Source organism: Carassius gibelio, chromosome A25, assembly GCF_023724105.1.
Source record: "Carassius gibelio isolate Cgi1373 ecotype wild population from Czech Republic chromosome A25, carGib1.2-hapl.c, whole genome shotgun sequence".
NCBI classification, from domain to species: Eukaryota; Metazoa; Chordata; class Actinopteri; order Cypriniformes; family Cyprinidae; genus Carassius; species Carassius gibelio.
In genome coordinates, this window is record NC_068395.1 from 16,295,746 (window position 1) to 16,308,553 (window position 12,808).

Genomic DNA, 12,808 nt, shown 5'->3' on the forward strand with positions numbered 1-12,808 from the left:
AGTCATAAGTGCTATTTATAATGTTTCACACTTGTTTATGTTTACGTGCGAAGCCCCGCCTACTGTCACATAAGCACCGGAAGTTCGCCCGATGACGTCAGAGGCAGCGGAAACAGGTACGAGGGACAGAAAGTACCAGAAACAGCCAGAGAAACAGATCTAAACCTGATGTTTTATTTATTTCCGTTTTATTTAAACCAAGCAGATGACTGACTGATCGTCGAGCATGATGGGACGGTGTTAAAGACCGTCTGATGAGTTTCTGATACTGGGTGTCGTGTTTTAATCATTGCGTAGCTGAAGCAGGTTAGCTGTCATGCTAATGTAAAAATAGCCATATGTTCTGGAAATAAAACATTTATTTTACGGATTATAAGAAGTGAACTGTATTCTCCGTAATGTGTCTTAAACACAATACATAACGATATATCGTCGTTTGGGGTTTGTTTAGTGTCTCGTGCACGTAAACAGAGAAGGACACGTAGCGTTAGATAACGTCACAACAGACTGTTTATATAAACACCGCTCTTCTGAAACAGATCCTGATCTTTATTTGTATTCAAGAGGAGCTTGCGTTGTGTTTGTGGAGAACTTGTTGTCATCTGTAAAAGGACCCTGTTCTATTCTGGACTGGGATTGGTAACGTTAGAGCAGATTGCGTCAAAACTGTTTTCGTTTGGACCATTATCTCTATAAGGTCGACCCTGAGAGCCCACCAGGATGCCTCTGCTGTTTCTGGAGAGGTTCCCCTGGCCCAGTTTACAGACATACACAGTGCTGAGCACAGTTCTGCTGGCCGGGAGCATGCTGAGTGCCTACAGCTCAGTCAGAGACTCAGAGTCCGAGGACCCCCAGCGCGCCCCTGAGGAGGACATCAGGCCGGACAGTGTGCTCACTCACGTGCTGATGTACCTCATCACAGACAGTCTCTCCGTCTGGGTACGTGTGGCTCCAGTCGTGTCCTTTCTGAACCCACAAGGGTGGATCCATGACTCATTTTCTAATAGAAGTTGTCCTGTTCCCGCAGGTGATGGTGAACACGGCGTGCTGCATCCTCATGTTAATAGCTAAAGCGATCCAGTGCATCGTGTTTGGACCGCTGAGAGTCAGCGAGAAACAGGTAACACTAGGAGAAGAGCACAACTGTTGCAAATGACCTTAAATTACCCAACTGTGATATGAAAAGACAATATACTGTATATAGATAGATATAACTCTCTGTTCCACTTTTTGAGCATAGATGTGACAAATGACATTTCCAACTTAAAAATGTTGAATGCTTTGGTCCACAGACTTAAGGTTGGTCTCTTTTTAAAGCAGACACTTGGCAGATTATTGTAAAAGTAATGTTAAATGTTAAAAAATGTTATAAAGATTATACAACAAAAAAAGTTATGGAAGTTTAAGAAAATATAAAATCTAATCATTTTAATATTTATATTTTATATAAGTTATGTTCCAAATTTGAGGTTGATATCTCAAAAAAATGATTTTGTGTTATAGTTCACAATGCATCAAAAAAGGAGAATCTATTGTTTTTTTACGTATTCAAAACACTTTTAGACCTTTTTTTTCTCTCAAAAATACAATAGATGTTATCTTTTGAAAACTCTCCATGACAATGAATAAAGATTTTTACTGATTGTTTTTTTTTTTTAATGATTTCATCTATGCACTATTTGCACTATTTAAAACACACTCTCTGACTCTGATGAGTACCTTTCTTACATATTTATAAATTACAGTTTCTCTGTAAAATATTTCAAAAATCAGTCACCAAATACCAGAACTACAGTCTTTAAGCTACACAATGATATATAGTTTGTCAACATTACTTTAGGTTCAGACTAAGAACCTTACTGTTTAAAACATGTAATGGCAAGTGACCCCAACTGTTTTCAACATTGATAATAATCAGAAATGTCTCTTAAGCAGTAAATCAGCTCAGTAAATCTGGAGGAATGATGTTTTGATCGTAGAAATGAATTACAGTTGAACAAGTTATTTAAAATGGTAATGATATTTCACAATTTGACTATTTATTTATCTTTGATCAAATCAATGCAGCCCTGATGAGCAGAAAAGACTTGTTTCCTGTAGATGTGAGATCTGCATGGATGGTTTCAGCTGTGATAACACCTGCCTGTCACTGTGCTCTTCTGTGTCTGACAGCATGTGAAGGATAAGTTCTGGAACTTCGTCTTCTACAAGTTCATCTTCATCTTCGGCGTGCTGAACGTGCAGCGGGTGGAGGAGGTGGTGCTGTGGTGTCTGTGGTTCTCCGTGCTCATCTTCCTGCATCTGATGGTGCAGCTCTGCAAAGACCGCTTCGAATACGTGAGCCAAACGTCTTCACCACATCAATAAACACCAGTGTTCGTGAAGAGTGCAAGCTGTTATTTATAGAAATACTATTAGACAAATTCATTCAGGAAGCCTTTTACTTCACATCATTTCCTGTTTTGACAAACATTACCATTTGTTTAACTGCCAATGCAGTACAAAAAAAAAAAGAAATATCATTTTAAAAATCATAAATGCACGATTTATTTTGGCAAATCTGAGTATGGTTGTATATTAATGTATATTTGTTTTATTAGCTCAGAATATTTGATAATTGACCTTCTTTCCCTTCCTTTCTTACTTCACGGTTTCCCCTTTTTTACTGTCTCATTAATTTCCTTAATTTGACCGAACTTCTTCCTTTCCTATATCCTTTTCTTCTTCCTTCCTTTCTGTCCTTCTTTACCTTTTAATTTATTCCACCCTTGCTTTATTCATGTTTCCTTTACTTCCTTCCCCCCATCTTTTACTCAATCTGTTGTTACTGGATGACTTCTTTCCCTCTTTCATTCCTGTTTTCTATCTTTATGCTATTATTTCTTCATGGTTTTCCCTAACTTCCTCCCCCCTGTCCTCGCTGTTTCCTTGCCTTTTTTATTGACTTCCTCCCCCTTCTTCCTTTATCTATTTTTCTCCTTTAATTTCCGTCTTGATTTCTTTCCTGCTTCCTCTCCTTCCTCCACTCTTATTTACGTCCTCCCCTCCCTCCTCCTTTTCTTCCTCGTTCATGTGTTTCTGTGTGTTGTTGTTCTCTGGGGCAGCTCTCGTTCTCTCCCACCACTCCGATGGTCAGTCACGTGCGAGTGTTGGCTCTGCTGGGGTCTGTTTTGGCGTGCTGCGGGGGTCTGGCAGTGCTCTGCGCTCTAGCCGGGCATCTTCACGGCATGCACACTGTCGCTTTCATGGCAGCTGAGGTAAGAACACTTCACAAACCTTTGTGAGCAGGACTCATCACAAGCCCCTGCTGAATGATCCCAAACCTTGTCTCCTGTCCTGCAGTGTTTGCTGGTGACGGTGCGCGCAGGACACGTCATCATACGGTGTGTGCTCGCTCCAGAATACACTCAGATTCGTTCATGGTGAGGGAGCAGAAGCGTGAATCTGAAGGTTTCGATCTGTTGTTTACAGGTACTCCATTCACTTGTGGGACCTGAACCATGAGGGGACCTGGGAGAACAAGAGCTCGTATATCTACTACACAGACTTCACCATGGAGTTAACCCTCCTCTGCCTGGACCTGATGCATCACATCCACATGCTGGTGAGAAACAAACTCAAGCCTGGACATACAGAGTTACTTACAGGAATAAGTGATTGATGGATCTGGGCTGATGGGACTCATTGGACTCTTATAATGGTGCGTTCACACCAGAAGCTAATGATGCATTAAGCACGAGTGATTTATGTTAAGTTAATACAAAGACACAAATAGACATCCTGCGGCGCGTTTCACGCAAATGAGGCAGCGCGAAAGACACTATTTGCACGATAGACGCGGACCGAATTGAGCTTTTCAGGCGTTTTGAAGCATGAAACGCGCAAGTTGAAAAATCTTATCTTTGGTGAAATTTCGCACCGCGTTACCCAATCATGAGCTTGCTCTAGTAGCGTCGTGATTACGACATAGCGAACGGATACATGAGCACTGAGCTCCCACTGATCGCGTGGAGCTGACCGCCTCCGAAATCAGCGCGAAACACTTTTAAATAGGCGCTGTCTTTATAAATAAACCGCAGATTTGAGTTTCCGAATAAATGGTGGTTGAAATCACATTGCTGCATGAACTCAACCGGCAGAAGCCCATCCCATGACGCGAATTCGCATCTGTTGTGAAGTGAATTTCACGCGCGAATAAAGCAAATAAACCTAATCGTCCAACTTTGCGTGAATAGCACGATTTATTTGCACAAGTCGCTTCTGGTGTGGAGTCCCGAGACTGACACAATGTTCACTGATCCGTCAGAAGCTGTTTACAGTTAATTTGACCCATCAGTCGCAGACATCCTCAGTGCCAGTGGCATACATGATCTCTATTCTCACATCTGTGTTTCATCTTAGGATTTTGAAGAGTTCACAGTACCTTTATGATCGTGTATTCTTGTTTCTCCCTCCCTTTGCAGCTCTTCGGGAACATCTGGTTGTCCATGGCTAGTCTTGTGATCTTTATGCAGCTGCGCTATCTCTTCCACGAGGTGCAGAGACGAATTCGCCGCCATAAAAACTACTTGCGTGTTATTGACAATATGGAGGCCAGGTGAGGAGCCGAATGCAACTGTGAAGTAGAGATGCTGAAGGACATAACCTGTGGCATAATGGGTTACGTTTGTGGCTAGTCACATTGTTATAGCTAATAAGACTAACTCTCCAGGTCGTGTTTCCTTGCACAATTGGAAATTATAGAAAATTGTATCCGTCATACCAATAGATTATCTGAATTGCTAAATTATTTGCACCCCGCACCCCAAATTCTCAATTAAATTAAATGTTAGAGACTTAATTGTCATGAAAATAATTAATTTGCACAATGCAGAAGTCGTTGGGAGTTGTGAACCAGCTTCATGTGTATGATATATTCCAGTGTGTTATGAATCAGACGTGGCTGATGATAAGCAGACGGTGTGTGTTGACATGAACTCCTCTCCTTGTGCAGGTTTGCTGTGGCGACGCCTGACGAGCTACTGGCTAATAACGATGACTGTGCCATCTGCTGGGATTCAATGACTACAGCACGCAGGCTGCCCTGTGGACATCTTTTCCATAAGTGAGCTATAACCCGTTATCGTCAGCACTCTAGGCTTCAAACGTTAGTCTGACCATATCGTTTATGTCCAGTTCCTGTCTGCGCTCCTGGCTGGAGCAGGACACTTCCTGTCCCACGTGCCGTATGTCTCTGAACATCAATGAAGGCGTGAGAGCGAGAGACGAGGGTCAGAGGGCGCCGCTGGATGATAACATGACCGCCGGACCGGGAACAGAGGCCCGGCCGCACCTCAACCAGCACAACCACTTCTTCCACTTCGATGGTGAGGCGTCTCTTTACACATTCATGCCAAATACAGACCATTCATTGAAAGTTAGTCTGCTTTTAACCCATACAAAGTGGACACACACACACGTATTGATGCAGTGAGATCAGTCCGAGATGTCAGAGATCAATATTCAAATAAGGAAGAACTAATTTTTTAAAACTGTAATACAATAACAGAATAAAGTACATCGATATGAAAATATAACACTGATTTATTTGGGTTTTCCAAATATATTATTCATGTTTTCAATAACCTGTGAAACAAATAGGCTTACGGTAATTAAAGCATCGTATGAGGTGTTAATCTCCACTGGTTCACGCTCAGGGTCACGCATTGCCAGTTGGCTGCCGAGCTTCTCTGTGGAGGTCATGCACACCACCAGCATCCTTGGGATCGCACAGGCCAACAACTCGCAGCTCAATGCCATGGTGAGTCCTCCTGCGTGTTACAAACAGCCTCATCTGTTCTCCACACGATATAAACCTGGCTTTCCTCGGATTTATTTCACAGGCCCATCAGATCCAGGAGATGTTCCCACAGGTCCCTTATCATCTGGTCCTGCAGGATTTACAGCTCACTCGCTCCGTTGAGGTCACCACCGATAACATCCTGGAGGGCAGGATCCAGGTGCCTTTCCCAACACAGGTGAGGTTAACAGTAACACCTCTACACGGACGGTGTTTGATAGCTGCAGGAATCATGTGTTGTTTGCATTGAAAACAACAAAACCCTGCTGATTTGAAAGCATGTTTCTCTCCTCTAGACTGTGGAGCGCACACCCATACAGATAAACACTTCTCCTGAAGACTCAGCGGGTGCCAGCAGCAGTTCAGAGGTCGCTGCCCCCGAGGTGGAAGACTTTGAGGTGCGGGGGAGCCGCTTTTCCAAGTCTGCAGATGAGAGACAGAGGATGCTAATGCAGAGGAAGGAGGAGCTGCTCCAGAGAGCACGCAGGTGAATCTCCCTTTAACTTCTTAACAAGCTTACACTGATTTACAAACAGTTAAGTCATCTCAAGGCTCCAGACTGTGACCAAATAAACGCATTTTTTCAACCATTTTGTTTTTTTTAAAGGTGCGACTGTAAAATTTACATTTAATTATATTTAAAATTAATGCAATTTTGTTAAAGGCGCATCCAGTCAGTGTCTGTTTTCATAAGAAACCTCATACGACAAAAGCGTTTGGAGTGTAGAGCCTAGTTTATACTTCAAGTATTGGTATCTGACGCATCAAATTGACCGAATATTACGGAAACGATGGATGGTTTTCAAGCTAAAGTAAAAGACTTCTTGAACCAGAAAAGGTGAACATGTTGGTATTCTTGTGGCAAAAAAACCATGCAAGCACTGACACTGACAGCAAGTTAGTTTAACTTTTTGATTTTATTTTGTATTTGTATTTTTTAAGCTTATCTTTGCCATTTACCTCACTTTTTTATTTTTTATTCCTTATAGTTTGGTAAATGTTCTGTAATATATTATTTGGTATATAATACAGCCTGTGGTGTATGCCACGCCTCATCTTTTTCATTTTTGCTAATTAACATTTTGTAAGTTTTGTCTTTTTATATTACTGTTTTATTGTTGTGCCTTCTTTTTATTAAGACTAACAAATAGTCCATCTTTTGTTTGTCTTAAAAAGTGAAAGGTGTGTAGATTTATGTAAGCAAAGCAGACAATTATCTTTTCTTGTGAAACGTTATTCCGAATTTGAAAGTGAAAAAGCACCGGAAGCCTTATAACATAGCTTTTAACATCTTATAACATCTCAAAAGAGAAACTCTCGTTCACAAAATACAAATCATGAATAATACTACTGATGAAAAAGAACGGATTGACTGTTAACCACTCGTTTCCATACAACTATAAACTATGATAAAAGTTCATCAAAATGCATTGATTAATCCCATGTTGAAGCGAGCCCTGCATATTTTCTCCATCACTGTCATTTGCATATGACTGTTGCATGTCGCCCCCTATTGGCAGTTGCACAGAACTCTCAAATTGATTATGCTATAGCTTTTAACTTCGGTTTGTTTACCATGGCTGAATCTATGTATGAATATGTCCACAAATACGTTTGAGAGAAATCATAGCAGATTTTCTAGGGCTAATGAAGACATTTTTTAATAATTATTGTTTCAGAAAAAGTTTGTGTTTGTGGTGTTGCTTGTAGTTAGATTATATGTTCTTATTTGCTTTAGTTTTATTTGACAATATAGTCCTTTTGTCCCTATACATAGCACATGCTGAACCGTACCGAAACCGTGATACAAACCAAACCATGAGTAATTTGAAACATAGCACCCCTAGAAAATACCATAATCTTGATTAGATTGTCACATTGCGTTGGGTGGTCACATATGTTCTAGTTGCAAAAGTTCAAATATTTTAACACAAACAAAGCACACATCGGGTCTGAAAAATCTCCATATGGTCCACTGGAACTGCTCTCTGTTGGAAATATATGACTTCTGGTGTGTCCTTTTTCGGACATAGTGAAAAGTGCCCCAAGGCTTTGTTTTAGGTCCAGTTAATTTTTAGTATGACACTCTGTTCTCTCTTTGTTAGACGTTATCTACACAAAAAAACTGATGAAGGAGATGTGTTTTCTGCTCCTGCTGCTGATAATGACGATGCCATGCCCTCCATGGAGGACGAAGACTCAGATTCACTGACCTTGAGACGGAGAAGAATGGCGGCTGCAGCCGAGAGACGCATGCAGAGGAACGAGCCTCCCCCATTTTGAGTCGAGCAAAAACATGGATGATGCCTGTGGTACGGCCATGCTGTCATACAATTTTTGTCTGATCAGTGCATATTTGTGCTAGATGCAACCGTCTATGTACCCATCAAACATTTCAGTTCATTGTCCATTGAAATAGTATATGTCATCATTGCCGCACCAGTGAATTTTTGGCAAGTATCAAATTAAAGAAAAAGACACATGCATCTTTAATTCATGTTTCTTCTATAGACAGAATCATTTTTTAAATGTTAGTACCTAAACAAGAGCATGGTTTGGACAGCTGATAATATGCGTTAAAAACAAAATGAAAAGAAAAAAGTTTGGGTTCCTGAGTTTGAATTTCTTTTCACTTTTGGAATGCATCATTTCTTAAATGTCTTTGTACGAATCTGGCAATTTTAACAATATTATGTTGATTACTAACAGTTCGAATCTAGAGCTTTAGAAACAACCAACATGCTCGAATTCAGTTTCTATCTTTTGCCAGCAAATATATCTTTACAATTTCGCTGCTGTTTAGCATTTGAATGTCCCTTTAAGTGAGTTTGGTTGACTCATGTGCTCCAAAAGAGACAATCTTGTGTGTCTGAGCATACAAACTCATGTGCTGACAATGCCATCCCAGGATTAGAGTCTCTGAAGACCGTTAAAAAGCAAAGTGGCATAGATCCTATTGTCTGTCCTCTCATTGTTGTGACGACAAATTGCTCTGTGCATCATAGAAGGTGTTAACTTAGTCACACAATCTTGTTTCTCTGTGTCGTCATCTAAAACAGCCATGCTTTATTTTTCATTTCTTTCATTCTGAACTTGTACTGGTGGTTATATAGTGAGGAAATGTTTCCTTTCCTCTCTGTTATGTGCTACAGTCAAAGAGAAGCATATGGTCCTTAGTCAGCGTAGATTTTTAACGTTGTCCTATTTTAATTTTCATAAAACGTTTTAATTCGGTTCAAATTAAATGAAGCATTTACCCCTACTAAAGTCCTTTTTTGGGTTATTTAAACACACAATTATGGTTAATAGGTCAGTTTTGTAGCTTTTTGTTGTCAGGGTTTTATTGTGTTTCTATTGTGTTTGTATTTGAATTGACCTTTATTTCTCAGCGTACTAATGTACTAATGCCTAAAAATGCTTGTTTTTTTCTGGCACATGACATACATTTTCACAGGATAATTTATGGACGCTGCAAACAATTCAGAATGTTGCATGTTGAGTTTGAAGTGAACAAGCTTTTCATGTAATAGCACGTGACTTTTAATTTGCATTTGCCATCTGTTAAAAACAACAACCAGATTATTAAATCAAGAATTTATTTGGCTTTATAGCCTGTTTGTCGACCTCAAAATAAAAAAAGTACATCTTCAGAATTGTCTCTGATGTTTTACACTGTGAATCTAATCTATAAATTATTTTTTGCGTAATACATGGACTTTTTTTTTTTTTTTTTTACCTTTCATGTGGACTTCTTTTTCTATGCATGAAATCACTGACTGTTGTTTTCATATCTGTTTTCCTGATCAACTTTCCCAAAGACTCTCCTTGTGATTTACTTTAATGAAGCTGGTTATTGTGATTGTAATGACTGCAGGTCCATGTAGAATATGTCTGTTTTGGTTGCACAGATGCACCTTTCAGCAGTATTTCTTAAAAAAAAAAAAAAAAAAAACATTTATTAATGAAATCAACAGGAATGATTCTGATAATAATTTATAATTTGGTTGGTGGTCATGCTGTTTGCTGGAAACTAGAGGGAAGTGTTGGATTGCTTTATGTACACAGTTCATTCATTTGTGCCTCAAATTACAGTGGATCGATAATACTTTGATTTTGTGTAAATATTTTTGTAATAAAGATTGTAAAATACACATTAAAAGACCCTGTACAAAATAAAAGTCACAGCTGCTTTAGAAGCTTTTACCCATATTTTCCAGTGTGTTTTCTGTTGAGTATGAATGAAAGCACAAAGAACATGTAAATAATATTACAAATGGCAACTCTGAAATACAATATTCTGATTTTGCAATGGTAAAGTCTTAAGAAGAACAAAGTACACCATTTTAATTCAGCCTTTATTTTTAAGTCATACAAAACCAATTTACTTTACAATAAAGTACATTTTAAAGTAAAGTACTTTTTTTTTTTTTTTTTACTATTATTTCTTTGATAATAGTAAAACATGTATTTTAAACTGCAGTAACATTCCAAAACAGTCTTATACTAATATTTTTATTTAATTTCTATTTATTTATTTTAAATACAGCATTGGTGAGCATAAGAAAATATACTTTTTCAACAACATGAAATGTTTTAGATACATAATTATATTATATATCTGTCTGCTGCTTTTGACACGTTAACCAGTTGTCAACTATATTGGCAAAGGGAATCTCAGGAGCCTGAGTCTTATCTCTCAGACAGGCCCTTCAAGGTATATTGGAGGGGCTGAGGTGTCCAAGTCGCAACATCTAACTACTGGGGTGCCTCAGGGCTCAGTTCTTGGACCACTTCTCTTCTCTATCTACATGGCATCATTAGGTTCTGTCATTCAGAAACATGGCTTTTCATACCACTGCTATGCTGATGACACTCAACTCTACCTCTCATTCCATCCTGATGATCTGACGATAGCTGCTCACATCTCAGCTTGTCTAACAGGCATTTCTTCCTGGATGATGGACCATCACCTTCAACTCAACCTTGCCAAAACAGAACTGCTTGTGATTCCAGCAAACCGGTCGTTTTATCACAATTTCACCATCAAGTTAGGCACATTAACCATAACTCATTCAAAAACAGCTAGAAGCCTTGCCTAACTCTAGCACTCCTTATTATAATTATATTCTTAAAAAGAGATGATAAAAGACTCTAACACTTAAACTCTATTTTATGTAAAGTCATACTACTTGTTTTCTTTAAAAGAGTAATACTAGCGTTCTCTCTTTTTGTTTCTATGCTATCTTTGTTTTATTATAAAAAACCTTGCTACCTGTACTAGCTGTGACTTTTCACATAACTTACATATTATTGTCCTTTTGTTAGTTTGATTGCTTCCATTGTCCTCATTTGTAAGTTGCTTTGGATAAAAGCGTCTGCTGAATGACTAAATGTAAATGTAATTTAAATATAGATAATGATTAATATATTTTTATATATAATTCTATAATTTATAATAATATAACTAAAAGTTTATTAAAATAAGATACTGGTCCAAAGTACACACAAAATTAATAAATAAATGTCATCATTACATCATTCACTTACTACCCTCAAGTTTTCCCATATATGCACTTATTTATTTATTTTTTTTTCTGCTAAACATAAAAGAAGAGTTTTGAAGAATGTGGAAAACCAGCCTTTATTTATTTATTTATTTGACGTTTATTTAACCAGGAAAATTTCTCTGAGATTAAAATCTCTTTCACAGGAGAGTCCTGATATTATTATTATTATTATTATTATTATTATTATTATTATTATTATTATTATTTATTATTATTATTATTATTATTTACTACTACTACTACTATACTATGCCACTTTACTATGTACTTCATTATTCGTGGCAATTAATTTAATTTGTTGTTTTGTTTTGTTTTATTTATTTGTTTGTTTGTTTTTAAGAGCTATGTGTGTTGCTTGGCACTAGTGGGCGCCACAGATCCATCTGTGATCTGCCATTTATAAATTAAATTTATTGGCCAAAACTCTTTTTATTTTTGAAGCCTTAAGAGCTTGTATTTATTTATTTATTTATTTATTTATTTATTTATTTATTGTACTCTGTTTGCACTGTTTAAATGAAAATACACTGTTTAATGTCAGGTAAAAAAAAGAATAAATCTTTCCTTAAAAATATTCACTGAAGTATGTTTAATCTTTAAATCATCTTGCTCCACTCTCCAAATCCCAATCAGTAGGGCTATTTTTAATTGAGTGAAAATGTGTTCATATTAAAACAGAATATAAACAGTACCCTTCTCTACTTAACTCTATTTAATTCTACTGTCGTGATTTTTAGATCAGACAGCTCTACTGAAAAAATTATGTTTTTTATGACGTCGGACGCATCTGTCACAACGCTTGGAGACGTTTGAGCTCGTTGGCGGGTTGAAATGTTTCCCCTGAGTGCTTTTACACCGGCAGAAATCAATAGCGGCTCTGCTGTCACCCTCTCAGCTCAGCGGCTGCTCTTCAAGCAGGTTTGATGTGTCTCTTCAGTGCTTCTCACGGGGACTAGCGAGAGCCGTCTCTAAATCACGTCAGGATTTCTCTGTGATTTTCGCGGCTATTCTGTCGCTTTTCCCGCGCAGCGCGGATGAGACGAGAATCAATAGCAACTTTGATTTCGCGCCATCTGAAGTACTAGCTCGCAACTTTGAATGCTTCCATTACCTCAGTTTAACCTTCTTTTGAGCATAACTTTGAGAGGCTGCTTTTTTCTCTGTATGTTTTTAAAATTTTAGAAGTAAGTTAACATAATTTAGAGCAAGCATACATCAGAGTTCAGAAATTATTGACGTTATAAAGGCTTCAATTTGTTAATCAAAAGAAAAGAGGGGGTGGGGGGTGTAGACAAAAAAAAAGTGGCTTGTGCACCCATAAATGAAATGTCATCATTTATTTATGTTGTTCCAACCCAGTATTATTTTCTTTCTAATGTGAAACATGATGTCTGGGCATCTC

General features: G+C 38.1%; 1 protein-coding gene across 1 annotated transcript; it reads left to right on the top strand.

Moving 5' to 3' along the window:
- Positions 1–85: 85 nt before the first annotated feature.
- On the top strand, positions 86–10,046 carry LOC127947128 (E3 ubiquitin-protein ligase AMFR). The gene is made up of 13 exons (XM_052544118.1): positions 86–939; positions 1,028–1,120; positions 2,173–2,337; positions 3,105–3,257; positions 3,343–3,383; positions 3,472–3,604; positions 4,464–4,597; positions 4,994–5,104; positions 5,176–5,366; positions 5,697–5,800; positions 5,883–6,017; positions 6,136–6,326; positions 7,945–10,046. The coding sequence occupies exons 1-13, from the start codon at positions 721–723 to the stop codon at positions 8,120–8,122; spliced, it is 1,848 nt and encodes a 615-aa protein (XP_052400078.1). The 5' UTR covers positions 86–720; the 3' UTR covers positions 8,123–10,046.
- The last annotated feature ends 2,762 nt before the right edge of the window (positions 10,047–12,808 follow it).